The sequence below is a fragment of the Sander vitreus genome, chromosome 8 (genome assembly GCF_031162955.1).
Source record: "Sander vitreus isolate 19-12246 chromosome 8, sanVit1, whole genome shotgun sequence".
Lineage (NCBI taxonomy): Eukaryota > Metazoa > Chordata > Actinopteri > Perciformes > Percidae > Sander > Sander vitreus.
The window spans coordinates 10,708,658-10,723,662 of NC_135862.1; the positions used below are offsets into that span (position 1 = coordinate 10,708,658).

A 15,005-nucleotide genomic window follows, 5' to 3' on the forward strand; every position below is an offset into this window, starting at 1 on the left:
ACTACAATTCACATCAAGTCTCTCTTAAATCATTTTTTAACATGGTTTCTATGAACAAATTACCTATGAAGGGCAGAAATGCGCCTTTGCTGCGTTTCTGCCGCAAATGTCATCAGAAGAAGAAGCGGGCTTACACTCACCTAAAGGATTATTAGGAACACCTGTTAAATTTCTCATTAATGCAATTATCTAATCAACCAATTACATGGCAGCTGCTTCAATGCATTTAGGGATGTGGTCCTGGTCAAGACAATCTCCTGAACTCCAAACTGAATGTCAGAATGGGAAAGAAAGGTGATCTAAGCAACTTTGCGCTTGGTATGGTTGTTTGTGCAAGACGGGCTGGTCTGAGTATTTCCCCATCTGCTCAGTTACTGGGTTTCTCACGCACAACCATTTCTAGGGTTTACAAAAAATGGTCTGAAAAAGGAAAAACATCTAGCATGCGGCAGTCCTGTGGGCGAAAATGCCTTGTTGATGCTAGAGGTCAGAGGAGAATGGGCTGACTGATTCAAGCTGATAGAAGATCAACTTTGACTCAAATAACCACTTGTTACAACCGAGGTATGCAGCAAAGCATTTGTGAAGCTACAACACGCACAACCTTGAGGCGGATGGGCTACACCAGCAGAAGACCCCACCGGGTACCACTCATCTCCACTAAAAATAGGAAAATGAGGCTACAATTTGCACGAGCTCACCAAAATTGGACAGTTGAAGACTGGAAAAATGTTGCCTGGTCTGATGAGTCTCGATTTCTGTTGAGACATTCAGATGGTAGAGTCAGAATTTGGCGTAAACAGAATATGAGAACATGGATCCGTAATGCCTTGTTACCACTTTGCAGGCTGGTGGTGGTGTATGGGCCAACATTTCTAAAGAATGCTTACAGCACCTCGAATCAATGCCACAAAGAATTAAGGCAGTTCTGAAGGCGAAAGGGGGTCAAACACTGTATATTAGTATGGTGTTCCTAATAATTCTTTTACGTGGGTGTATCCATGGCATGGGCCTATAGGAGGAGCAGCATACATCCATGCATAGGCTCGATGAAGCTGCGGTGACTCTGGTGCGCCGGAAGGAGGAGACAATTTCTCTACTCTGTCCTGATTGCACCGCACACAGCTACCTCGGTGCATTTTGTGTGCGCCTTCTCCTTTTTTTTTTTTTTTCTTCATTCATACAGGGAACCAAGGGGACTTCTACAACACCCTGCCGCCTTCTCGGCTTCCCCACAACCGGTCCTATTAACACAGCAACATCCTGGAGTAGTCGACGGCTTCATCCATGCATTGGAGTCCTTGGCCCCAGCGCACCGGCTCCGGCTTCAGCCATGTCGGACAGGAATGCAGCGGTTGGCGGCGGTGACAGAGCGAGAGGCGAACCGGCAGGTAATTGAAACAATACTAAAGCTATTCAACACTTTTGAATGTTTACACTAGGGTAACACCAACGTATGCGCGGCATAGAGATTTAGCGTTACCAGAAAAAGAGAAGCGCAGTGGTGTTTTTTTTTTGGCGATGTCTCACCGTTTGACCGTAACTATCCCAAAACTAGGTCAGTAGAGCAAACTCGCCCTCTATGCTGTTTATGTAACACTGCACGACGTTGTTTGTCATATCGCCAGCGTGCAAAATATATGACCAACGTTTTATCTCGGCTTATCATAACGTTAGCTAGCTACTGTACATCTACAGTGTAGTAGTGCTTGCTAATGTCAACCTAAAGGACTGAACCACACAAATGTTAGCTTAGCAATGGTAGCGAGGCCTGTTTACCAGGGGTTCACGTCAACCGAGTCTGTTGTTAGAGGTGGTTTTACAGCCCATGACAGTTTGTCACTGTAGATATTATTTTTTTTTTTTTTTACACTTTGACGTCCTATGCTTGTCAAACCAGCATTAATTCGTGGTGCTGTTTAGGCCCAAATAACGTTAAATAAATAACGCTATATGGTCGCTCGACCCAACGGTCTAATGTGTAACGTTAACGTTAAGCTTGGACGAAGCAGGCTTTGCTGTTAGTTAGCTAGCTAGCTAGCTGTACCATGTTCATGGTCTTTTTAGGGACTGTACGTCTCTGCATGTCAACAATCTACTCGGCTGCACTTTAATTCGAATAACTTAAAGCAATAAGTCAAAGTCCAACTTCACTTAAATACTTTCACCTCACATGAAACACGAGTTGTCAGTAACAGTCATAGTGTCAGTAACGTTATACTGTAGTGTCCCTGTTTTGTTTTTTTTTAACCGTAAACTGCTGAATGATCATTTTTTTTAGCTTTGACGTTACCGGAAACCTCAGCTACCACAGGGCTCAAACTGCAATGGGCTTTAGGTTTTCAAGATATTAATTAATTAATTAATTAATTTATTAATTAATTGGATTAATTAATTAATTATTAATTATAAAAAAAAGTTAAAATGAGGCATATTGGCCAAAAATGTCAGGTTCTGTATTTTGCATTGTTAAGACAATGCCTTTTCACTTTTGTAGGCTCAATGGTGTTGCATGGTAAAGTTACATAAAATAGACACATCAAGATCAAACAGGATAATTAACTTTAGTTAAGTTATTGCACAAATAGTCACTCTTTAGACATAAACAGCCTATTGTATTTGTATCTATCAGGGACTGGCTGATAAAGCTGGAATCAATAAAGGAGTTTTTTAAAGATCAAGTTCAACAACTGTACAATGCATTATTATAAATAACACACTTCCAACTGAAAGTTTTGTTTCGTAGTTTTAAGTTTATGGAGACTGCTGAGATACTTGACAGAATGTTAGTTCCAGTGCAATAAATGTTTTTGTCAAATGTACAGGCTCCATTATAATGTCAAATTGCTACTAAACATTGTTTCTGAACAGACAATGCTGGTTAGGGTTACTGATTACACCAATTTAAAGCAGTGGTCTTTCCTCAGAGATACAAGATTGGTGCTTTTTAGTAATCTTTTAACAAACTGTAAAAAAAAAAATGTAAACAGCCTTTATTGTATTACATTTCTGCGTAGAAAAATCAATTGCAACGATTACCAAAACCTTCAATTGACAAATCGATTTGTTGTTTTAGCTCTAGAGGATATTCCATTTTAGTTGGCTTTGAACCTAAAAAGTTGCCGCCACTTTTGAAAGCATCTACTGTATCTACTAGAGAAGCATTTTGGGCATGTTTATTGAAATGCTCAGTCAGAATGCTGCAGTGGACCTTTCACTGTAACCATATGTAACTAGTACTATCTAGAAGATCTTATTTTCAAGTAGTTTCCAACACAAATAATCCTATACATTTCTGAAAATAACTGTCTACTGAAAAGAATATTCAAGTCCTCTCTCTTCCTTGTCCATATACAGCTTGCTTTTTCCATAGAATATTTTCTCTGCCTGACAACACATCAATTGGTATTAAATTAGCATGCAGTTAACTGTGTGTTATAAGACAAATGTTTTTATGGTGACTTGAGTGTTAACAAATAGCGATTGTGTTGGCATCCATCAAAGACTTAAAGACAAAAACTTACTGGGCAGGTCCCAGCAAGGTGTGTGTGTGTGTGTGTGTGTGTGTGTGTGTGTGTGTGTGTGTGTGTATCAGAAGTATGATGGCACAGGGTAGTTCATGACCTAGTTTGATTTTATAGTTTATCGCTGTTGCATAAATACCTTGAATAATTTTATAATTAACTTGAAAGTTTTACATGGTAAATCAGTTGTCATCTTCTCGTGATGCTGTTACTGTGTGACACTGGGAAATACAGTACAGCTCGTGAGGTTATGAGCAAGTTAATGAACACGTGACAACAGCAGAGAGGGATTATGGGAGTTGGCAGAGGGAGGTCTGTATGGCCTGATGTCCAGTCATTTAGTTGCCCTCACTTTAGCCCTGTAATCCAACAGATCTTGACATGGGGTGCGGGATTAAAAATCAGGTCGTTGATCTGTTAATGGCTCTTTGGGTCATAGGGTCTGTGGAACAGAGTGGATAATGGGAGCCATGGATATCAACCGCATTAGGTGAGTCTCGTGCAGTTCTCACGAGTTTCTCTCCCACATGTACGCTAACATACTTCTGACGCCATGACTAAATCACAGTCATTAAGGCAGCTCCACATTTTACCAGAATAGACAATTTGCTGCAGAGATATACTGTAAAGAGGGAGGCAGTAGAGCTGCACTATCTTGGCTTAGTCTCTGAACAGCTCTTCCACAGCAGCTTCGGCCTAAAGTGCTCATATTATGGTCATTTTCAGGTTCATAATTGTATTTAGAGGTTGTACCAGAATAGGTTTACATGGTTTAATTTTCAAAAAACACAATTGTTTTGTTGTACTGCATATTGCTGCAGCTCCTCTTTTCACCCTTTGTGTTAACCCTTGTGTAGTCTTCCCGTCAACCTTGAAAAAAACACTTTTTTTCCCCCGATGTTTTTGACGCCTTTTTTTTTTCCACGGTTTGTTTTTGCTTTTTCCAATGTTTTTAAATTGTTAAATTTTTCTTCTACACATTTTCAGCGCTTATTTCTACGTCCCATATTTTCTGATATAAAACAAAAATTGAAAACCCGAAAATTTGACCCGACGTCAACACAAGGGTTAAGCTCTCTATTTTAGCTATCGAGTGAGCATCACACTTCTATTCCATCTTTGTTGGGAGTCGCACATGCGCAACAGCACCCAGTTAAGGACTACCAGCCAGTCAGAAGCAGAGTATGAGGGTGTGCCACGCTAGCAGCTAGGCGAGCATTATAACGTGTGTTACAAAGTGACGCATGTTCGTCACAGAAGTAAAGGATGGACTACAATAGAGCTGTTTGGAGCAGTTTGTGAACAGTGGTTTTTGGGTTGGACTTTAGGCTTTTTCATTTTATAAACCTATTACATGCACAAAAAAGATATAACATGATAAAGGAAAGGGGGGGGGAAGCATAATATGAGCACTTTAAATAATCTCTTATAGCACGTGCCCTCATCCATTCAAATAAAGACATCTGTGGGCAAGCAACAAAATTCAGGCATTGGCAGCATGCAAGTTCATGGCTGACTGATGGATTGTTTTTAGCTGGGGTGAGATGTAGGGCTGCAATGATTAGTTGAATAATCCGTTGTGCTTTTCCATGCCATGGAGAGTATCTGTACAATTTCACTGATTTACACTCCTTCAGAAAAATCACCTGCTGTGGTCTATGGCTGGAATGATTAAGTCTCCATGGCACATGAGAAGAGACCCTGGATTAGTCGGTAAACAAAGCTAATTGTAAAAAATAATTTATTGATGAATACTAAACAAGTGGGTGACAGTCATATGGGCAGTGGTGGCCTAATGGTTAAGCGAGCTTGTGACCAGGAGGTCGTCGGTTCAATCCCCAAAGTGAAAGAGCAGCGCTTGTCCCTCCCTCATTACCACCACTGAGGTGCCCTTGAGCAAGGCCCTTAACCCCAACCGCTCCAGTGGAGCTGTTCAGACTGTGGTTGTACTGGGCAGCTTCCAGGTATGAATGTGGAACTGTGTGAATGTGACAGGTCGTCGTTGCAAATGAGAATTGGTTCTCAATCAACTTACCTGGATAAATAAAGGTTAAATAAAAAAATGTAAGGATTTGCTTTTTAAATTTTCATATTTTGGTTACTTATGGTTGTTTTGGTTGCTCACAGAAAATAGCAAAGTGATATCACTTTCTGGTCTCATGTGATTGACATTTTTTAGGCAATATGAGAAAACATTTTAAATTGCAGCAAATGAGTAACAAATAGAGAGCCAATGTCACTACCCACCAGTATAGTAAATAATAAATATCTTTTGATTAATTCATTGATTTTAGACTGCTGGTCGGACAAAACAAGCAATTTGACAACATTACCTTAGACTCTGGGACATTGTGATGATGATTTTGTACTTGTACTATTATAATAAATAATCAGATTGTTAGATTAGCTGATAGGTAAATGATAATTTTGGTTGCAACACTAATTGAACATTGCCAAGATGTATTGGACCTAGGGGGATATGGCCAAAATCTTTTATCCTGATATTGGTCATTTAATATCTCGACAACGATACAGCATGTTTTCTGGCACTTCATTAAATACATAGCCTAGTTTATATGAAATAACCACATGGTAAAGCCTATTTTGAAATATTCCACACTCCATGTTAGCAAAACGGCGCCTCTATGGTTTGTACCAGCTTCACTCCAATGTTCAAGGATCAGAACATAAAGCGTTGTCCAAATGATGTAAATATTTCCAGCTGCTGTTTTTTGACATCGAGATATAAACCATATAGAATACAACAGACATTTTTATATTGCTTTGACTATCTCTCTCTCTATCTCTCTATCTCTCTATCTCTCTCTCCCTCCTCAACAATGCTGGTATAGCCTGTCGCTGATGTTACACAGCTATACTACAACAACCAGTTCTGTCCATGACATTGCTCTGAGGCTGATCATGTGCGTTTGGGCTCCACGAGCTGGTAGGGATTCCATACATTGACCGTAGTTATAAGGAGCCAGTCACTCCTAATCTTTAAGGTGACCCTACTTTAATTATAAAGGTCAATCATTACATTTAGAGAATATCAGCTACTTAACACTAGATTCTTAACAACTGGAAGATTTTTAGACGAATATGGGTGTTAGGGTATTAGATAGGAAAAAAAATATTAGTGCTGTCAGTTAAACGCGTTCTTAACGGCGTTAACGCAAACCCATTTTAACGGCGTCATTTTTATTTATTTTTTTTTTATGGCGAGAGTAACGTTCTTTTTGGCCTAGTAAACTTTGTCGTTTTTTTTTCACATGCTTTTGCAACAACTAGTAACGTTAGAAAAACTACAACACCACACCGGATCTAGCTAGACCGGAAACAAAACGGGCATGCCGGCCAAAGAGTAGTAGGCTAATGTTACATTTTGAGTGGATGGCGAGCACGAGACGCCGAAATGGATGCCAATAAGATTATAAGTGGAAAGTTTACTTTTCAAAAGTTGCCAAATGGTTCCATTGACAAGACCAAAGTGATCTGTGTGTTTTGTCATTGTGAACTGAGCTATCACCGCAGCACGTCCAGTCTGAAATACCACTTGAGACCAAGCACACAGCTGATGCCAATTCTCCGCCCCCTCGTCAAAGCCGTTACGTTGTGTGAGAGATTATTTGCTCCAAGTAAGAATGTTGGTGTGAAATTGAACACTGTTGTATGCCAATGTTGTTTTCAGAAAAAAAACATTCGCACAAAGTAAGCTGATCCACTTTTCCATGTTAAGAGCATTAAAATGAGAAGAAATAATGTGACAAAAAGAAATCAAGGGACATTTAGAATAGATAAAAATGTGCGATTAATTGCGAGTTAACTGACATTAATGCGATTTAAATATTTTAATCGTTTGACAGCACTAAAAAATATACAAAAAAGCTCTACTACTTTAATTGCTGACACAATACAGAAGTGTGAATGAGGTTTATCTTTGTAATAATCCCACATCTTTGTACTCCAATGATTAATGCAAACAATCCTGACACATTACCAATGTTACCAATCCTAGGAAACAGTTAGGGATATATATATATATATATATATATATATATATATATATATATATATATATATATATATATATATATATATATATATATATATATACACACACACACAAATACAATAGTGTTCAAATTAATTTCTTAAAATGAATTGGAAAGGAAGCTGCTGTTGCTATTTCCCCATACTTTTGTGGCAGTTTTGTTCATAATCTTCATAATTTCTGTTTATCCCAGTATGAACAGATAAGAGTTCCGTCTCCTCTTTAATTACACTCTTCCTGCTACTATGTAGACTGATATGGGGTCATTTTAAATTAGTGTTGTGACAGATGCAGTCCATAAGAAACTGCTCAACAAGGCTGTTTGGGAACTCCTAATAAGAACATTGTAATAATGTTTGGGTCGACTCATCCGAGACAGTGCAATCTGTCAGATTTATAGCATGAAGTGCAGTAGTGCCACAGAGTGTATCAATGAGTCCTTAGCCCTTACAAGCAGTTACAACTCATTGTGTCTTGTGTGTTTCAGAAGATGTGCTGGTTGAGGAGAACCAAAGTGGTTCTGTGTCTTTGCCCAGCCTGATGACCCCCTCCTCAGCTGCTTGCATGTACTTGAGCATGGAGATGCCCCGGAAGCGCAAGGGCAGCTTGGACAACCAGTAAGTAGTGTGATTGCTTTAATTTGGCTTACACAAAATCTCTAAAATCCAGTTACCTAAATTGTTGCTAGCTGCTATTGATAGTCATGAGTTTTTTTCCTAGGGATACAAAATCTTCTTCCATCCCTGACGCAGATATGGAAGACGACCAAAACAGGTAGCGTGTGCTGATTAAGGACATTTCAGTGCTGACCTGTTTATTCTGTGCTATTTTGCATTTGCGTATTGTTGCTTGGCATACATACTGTATATCCATACGTTGTATCCTGTAACGGTAACATTTACCACTGGTGTTATTGAAGTACTCCATCTGTGTATCTGTCATTCTACATTTAAATGTTTTTCTGCTGTACAGGTCAGATGGAGAGGACCAAAATGTCAAAATTAAATGCTTCAGGTAGGCTATATTTGACACCTCCACATTTATAACATTTCAGTGTTCTTATTATATCTTAAAATGTCCATTGTCCTCTAAAATTTAAAAGATGCTACATTTGACGGATGCAGATGATCTGTAAAGTGAAAGGAGGAACCCCCCTTGAATTTTCTAAATTGTTTATTATTTAATGTCTCTGCAGGGAACCGCACAGCCAAATTGAGAAGAGAAGACGGGACAAAATGAACAATCTCATTGACGAACTATCAGCCATGATCCCTACCTGTAACCCCGTGTCCCGTAAGCTGGACAAACTCACTGTGCTCAGAATGGCCGTGCAGCACCTCAAATCTCTCAAAGGTAACATGTTAAAAATAATTTACCCTGACTTTGACACCACTAATGCATTCAGTTGCTTAAGAGAAAGTTCTGGTTTATTGCAACTTAGGTTTTATTTGTTTAAGTTTTGGCCATAATTTTTATCGGCCATGATAACCTTGGACTCTCCAGTACAAAGTTACATCCAGCAGAAAACATCCAATCAGGCAAGAGACTAGCAGTCAGAAAATCAGACAAACTGTTTATTCAGACTATGTAAGCACTTTATTAAGAGGTAAAATTCAACGTGAGCACACGAAAAAAATACGAACAGGAAAACTACGGAAAATTTAAGTTGAAAGAGGAAGTAGCTCTGTAAAGTGGCTGACCGTTTTGGTAATCATTTGACCATTTTCCTTCATTTTCTTTTACACATACGTTTGACTAACCCGAGGGGTTATACAAAACCTCTCCTAATCGCAATACTGCACGTGTTCCTGTCCCGTCTTGACTTGGTTTTTAGCTATTTGATCATGTTCCCAGATCTCAGTAGTCAACTTAGTGAGTACTATGTTGTTGCTGATGGAGATGTAGTTTACGGCCTAAACTCAAATAATTATTTATTTATTTAGATAGTCTCATATTGGACTGGCTATGTAACATTTTTGTCTGTTTTCAGGTTCAGCAAGTTCTTTTTCTGAAGCCAACTACAAACCGTCATTCCTTCCCAACGAGGAGCTCAAACACCTTGTCCTCAAGGTAAACCAACCATTGACAAAGGCAACTGAAATTGCAGTGAAATACATCTGTCGTCATTTGAGGATGTTTCAAACGTTTCATTCAAAAGCTACCATCAGGCTATAATGTTAAGCTAGTAACGTAATGCCTGTGCTATACTGTAGGTTCTGTTCATATGAAACTACATACAAAAAACACCAAATTATCAAGAGAGATCATCAAAATTCTTATACATGCATTCATTTTCAGATGTAATCACTGTGTATCACCATTGTAATTGATGCACTGAATTTCCATGAAAATAATTGAAATGTTACTGTTCAGTTTAAAAACTATAAATAAATAAAAAAACTCAACTCAATGGACTCTTACTTTTGTCTTGACCATGTCGTCATATTGGATCCCCCTATTTCCCTCCCATGTTTTTTTTTTGTTGTTGTGCAGGCTGCAGATGGGTTCCTGTTTGTAGTGGGCTGTGATCGTGGGAAGATAGTTTTTGTCTCAGAATCCATCACGAAGATATTAAATTATAGTCGGGTAACGCTTTTACATTTGTTACTGTGTCAGCAGCATCTTTGTTAATGGTGATACCCCGAACACACCAGATGGATTGGATTGCGTTGTCTTGGCACCAATGGTACCCACCAACGCATGTGTGAGACCATATTTGACGCACAGATTCCACAGAATTACGCTTAAAATAAATACAAAATTGATTGGTTATATTTGCATTATGACATCAGTATGTCTTTACTTTATTTCATGTAAGTTAAATATATTAATCCAAAAATGAAGTGGATTGTTTTTTTTGTTTTTTTTAGATGATTTTACAGATTAATAACAAATTCTAGAATTTAAATTATTCTGGTTCATGTGAGATCCTAAAGCTGCCTACGCATGATCCACGGTAAAACCGCTCTGCGCTGGCTGTGCTATGGGAAGAGCGGTGCTGCTGAGCACTACGCTCAAAGTTCAAATTATTTAAACTTTGTCCTCGTGGCTGCTGATCTTTTCAAGGCGCAACCAATTCCAGAACGAATACCTGCGCTTTGCCTCTCTGCTCTGCGCCGTACCTCGCGGTTTTACCACAGATCATGTGTAGGCTTGATAGATCTTTTTGGTTTTAAAATTATTTTTTTTTAAAAAAGCCTAATTACTATCAAAACATTTGTTGTGCATTGGATCAGTGTAATGTAAATATACTAGAGGAAAAAGGCATTCTTAAGCTGTCCCTCAACAAAGCTCTGATTGCTCCTTTGCTTGTTCTTAGATAAATCTAAATTGGCTCCATCTCTGCTCCACACAGCATCTGGTGTGCTCTGGGGGCAACATTCCACAATCAATGTACTTTGTTCAATTTGTTATTTGTCAGCAGGAGATGCCTTAGATGCAGAATGGTTTTGACATTTCTTTTTTATTAGCATGGGAACTGTTTGTCAGTTTGAAATGCTGTATGTTCTTCCTACAGGCAGAGCTGATTGGACAGAGCCTGTTTGATTACATACACCCAAAGGACATGGGAAAAGTGAAGGAGCAGCTGTCCGCTTCTGAATTATACCCTCGTGAACGGCTAATAGATGCTAAAAGTAATGCAATTATTTGTGTGTGTGTGTGTGTGTGTGTGTGTGAGAAAGACAGCTCATTTTAACACTCCTGTCATGTCTCCAGCCGGTCTGCAGGTCCAGGCTGACCTCCCAGTCGGTGCAGCGCGGCTGTGTTCGGGCGCACGCCGCTCATTCTTCTGCCGAATGAAGTACAACAAAATTTCTATTAAGGTGGAGGAGAAGGAATTCCAAGCCAGCACCTCCAAAAAGAGAGGTGGGAAAATGATCCAATGGATTATCCAACTCATCACTTATGAACATTCAGGGTTTGAATTTATTTGGTTTCATATATAACAGCTAATAGAATATTTATCAGGTAGGCTTCCATTCACGTAAAGTATTGTTGGAAAGCAGAGGTTTTCAAACTGAGGGAGAGACCATAACTCAAACCTTTCCAAAATATGCAATGTCCATAGTGAATAAAAAGCCACAAATCCACTTAGAAATCATAGAAAGAGATGCTCTTTATAATTCCAGATCTTGCTTAATAATCTTCACATTTTTAAAGTTTTCTTCGGTAGCAAAGTAATTCAGTGAAAGTTGTCTGTATATCAACGGGTACATTGCAAAGGAAGTGCTCATAGCTTTTTCAGCACACGTTTATTGGGGCCAGTTTGCCAAAATGGAAACAAATATTGGCGGCAAAAAAAAAAAATTGGGATCAATTTGTTGCATGCAGTAACTCCCTGAATCCATTGCAACACTTTGGGCTTACCAGTTCTGTCCAGAGTTTTCCGCCACCCCATGACCCAACTCCCCACCAGATGGTGATCGGTTGACCCAAGTATACAAAACATGCGGCCTCAGATGATAGGGTTACAAAATCTATCATTGACCTTTTGACCTAGGGTGCTCTGGTACCAGGTACATTCATCAGCATCCCTATGTTCGAACATGGTGTTTGTTATAGACAATCCATGACTAGCACAGAAGTCTAACAACGAACGACCGCTCATGGTTTAAATCAGGGAGGCCGTGCCTCCCAATCACGTCTCTCCAGGTGTCTCCATCATTGCCCACGTGCTGTTAATAATGATGGAATTAGATATTTTTGACATTACTAGGGGTCAGAATGTCCCAGATATCTCGGTTTTGTGTGCGACGGTGTCAGACTTTAAAAACCTCTGGTTTAAATGAATATATTTATTTATTTTTGTGATTTTATTTGCATGTGCCTACAGAGTCGCAGAAGTACTGCACGGTCCACTGTACAGGCTACATGCGCAGCTGGCCTACCAGTCATTTGGAAGTGGATGGGGACGGGGAGCCAGACAAGCAGGATAGCTCCTACTACAGCTGCCTGGTGGCGGTGGGACGCATCCACTCCCACTCATCTCCCCAGGTTAATGGAGAGGTCCGAGTTAAACCCATAGAGTTCATCACACGCTTTGCCATGGATGGAAAATTCACCTTTGTCGATCAAAGGTAGAATTGAATTTGAATAAGGGGGTGGTAGAGGGTTGTTGTTGTTTTTTGATGCATGACTTTGTTAGTATAATTCCATTCCATTGACATTTCTAACATCTTTGATACTGATCAACAGTAAAGATGTCATATTGTATACAGTATTCTAAATAGTACAGTAGTTGTTTAAAAGAAATTCATACTAACATGATACAATGTACTCTTCAAACACTTAACTTTGCTGCCCCCCGAAGAGCGACAACTATTCTTGGTTATCTTCCCCAAGAATTGCTTGGGACATCATGCTATGAGTACTTCCATCAAGACGACTTACCACATTTAGCTGACAGACATCGAAAAGGTAAATGATATTTTTGCCTCGGAATCTTTATTATGTACGCCTCTTTAGATGACATTTTAATTACTGGTACAGTTGCAGTGTTGAAGCACAGGTCAATCTCTTACTGAATTTCTGTACATCTTGATATGTTTATTCAACTATGTTGCAAAATCGCAATGGGTTCCCCATATTTTATGTCCGCTCTTCCGTCCTGTGACTATAGTGTTCTCAGCCCTAAACGGATGATGCGTTTCCACTGTTTAGACCTCTAACTTCCTCCTCCTTACTGTTTTTCTTCCACAGTGCTGCGGAGTAAAGACAAAATAGACACAGACTGCTATAAGTTCAAAACTAAATTTGGCTCCTTTGTCACTCTGCAAAGTCAGTGGTTTAGTTTTGTCAATCCCTGGACCAAAGAAGTAGAATACATAGTGTCAACTAACACAGTTATATCGTGAGTACATGCTTCACTCTCTTTGTGCATTACCTAGATACTTTTGTACCTGAGGTAGACACGCAGTATATTAATCTGAGCTTCACCTGTTTTCTCATCCCACGACAAGGTATGATCCCAGTCGAACCAGTCGGTCGGAAGTCAAGTCTGAACTGTCAAGCAATTCCAAGACTTCTGAAGGTAAGTTAGTCTGAGATGTGTAGCCATAGCACACTTTAAAGCACATGTCTGTTCCTTTCACTCCATAACTTTTTTGATTGACTTTTTTTGTTAGATGATGGCAACAAGTCCCTTCAAGTTATACTAGGCATCTCCACCACACCTGGAGCTATGATTTACGCTGGAAGCATAGGGACCCAGATCGCCAATGAACTGCTGGATTTCAACAGGTGTGGCCTCACAACAGAGAAAGTCCTCTTTACTTTTTGTAAGAGGGACAGAGATAACTAAATCTGACAATTGCAAAGAGAGCAATTCAGTATTTTATTTATTTTTTTTAGCTATGATTGCTTTGCCTATCTTGAAGTTGATCTGTGTTGCTTCAGGATGAACTCATCATCTTCCAGTGGCAGCATCAGCCCGTTCAGTCTACCACAGGATAAGTGTCCACAAACTCACAATCAAATCAGCAACAATGTAAGTCGGTGTACTTGCATATCTTTGTTTATCAGTGCATCTGTCTACAGTGTAGACTGGGTAAACCCAGCCCGATCTGCCGGCGATTTGATTTCGCCCTGCAGCTCAGGCTGGAAACCTGTACGTTTTATCTATCCTGCTTCTGTTACAAATTTGCGGGAACCGATGACAAACTGGCTTATCCACCTGGCGCGCTATTAGCGGGTTTAACACACAATAGAGAAGCGATCAAGCAGCTTTTTGTTTACATTCAACAAGGCAGCCACTGAAGAACAGCAACCCGTTGATGCCGCTGTCGCCACTACGTCAACCGGATCGTTGGTCTGATTTGGTTGAAGGACTATCCAATTGTGTACAGACTCATTTGAACCATGCCCGTTGATCACGCCTCTTGTGCAGTAGAAAATACAGAGCAGACTCCCCAGACTAATGTTCAATCTTAAAAGATTGAGCTTGGTCTGGTGATAGCCAGACTATCTACAGTCATTAATGGGGTGGAAAAGTCCACAAACTCCTATTCACAAAACTGCATGAGGTTTTTATAAGACCAGGCCAGTCCAAAGTGGCTAAGTGTAATTTAAGAAAAAAGTTTAATTCACTAGGTTTTCAACCTGGGCGTCCCGACCCCCACTAGGGGTCGCCAAAGCTTCACGGGGGGGGGTCGCAAGGCCTTCTTGATTGTAAGGGGTTGGCCTATACCTCAGCATTTTATTTATTATGTGAAGAAAACTAAATTCAGTTATTTTAAAAGTTTGAATTATTATTTAATATAAATGATATAAATTTGGGATAAGTGCACAGTCAAGACCTTAACATAAGCTATATTCATAGAGCCTTCCCTCTCTGCCTCATCCCTGCATTAGAAAAGTATGCAGTCAAAACAACCAAAGAGCGCATGGAACGATGGACAGTCGTCAGGGAAAAGAAAACACTGAATTTG

At 39.6% G+C, this 15,005-nt stretch overlaps 1 protein-coding gene across 3 annotated transcripts in view; it reads left to right on the forward strand.

The window, feature by feature from the left end:
- Window positions 1-1,078: 1,078 nt before the first annotated feature.
- The window catches only part of bmal2 (basic helix-loop-helix ARNT like 2), a 21,116-nt gene continuing 7,189 nt past the window's right edge, over window positions 1,079-15,005 (forward strand). Inside the window, exons 1-15 of one of the 3 annotated variants that reach the window (XM_078256721.1) lie at window positions 1,079-1,391; window positions 8,069-8,195; window positions 8,299-8,352; window positions 8,551-8,592; window positions 8,774-8,931; window positions 9,569-9,648; window positions 10,072-10,164; window positions 11,096-11,213; window positions 11,296-11,445; window positions 12,413-12,656; window positions 12,890-12,996; window positions 13,279-13,429; window positions 13,539-13,609; window positions 13,704-13,818; window positions 13,975-14,065. In XM_078256721.1, coding sequence (XP_078112847.1) covers window positions 1,334-1,391; window positions 8,069-8,195; window positions 8,299-8,352; window positions 8,551-8,592; window positions 8,774-8,931; window positions 9,569-9,648; window positions 10,072-10,164; window positions 11,096-11,213; window positions 11,296-11,445; window positions 12,413-12,656; window positions 12,890-12,996; window positions 13,279-13,429; window positions 13,539-13,609; window positions 13,704-13,818; window positions 13,975-14,065 — 1,659 coding nt within the window. In that variant the 5' untranslated portion in view covers window positions 1,079-1,333. Of the gene's footprint in view, window positions 1,392-8,065; window positions 8,196-8,298; window positions 8,353-8,550; window positions 8,593-8,773; window positions 8,932-9,568; window positions 9,649-10,071; window positions 10,165-11,095; window positions 11,214-11,295; window positions 11,446-12,412; window positions 12,657-12,889; window positions 12,997-13,278; window positions 13,430-13,538; window positions 13,610-13,703; window positions 13,819-13,974; window positions 14,066-15,005 lie in introns of all 3 variants that reach the window. The other 2 variants (XM_078256720.1, XM_078256722.1) reach the window with 2 other exon arrangements.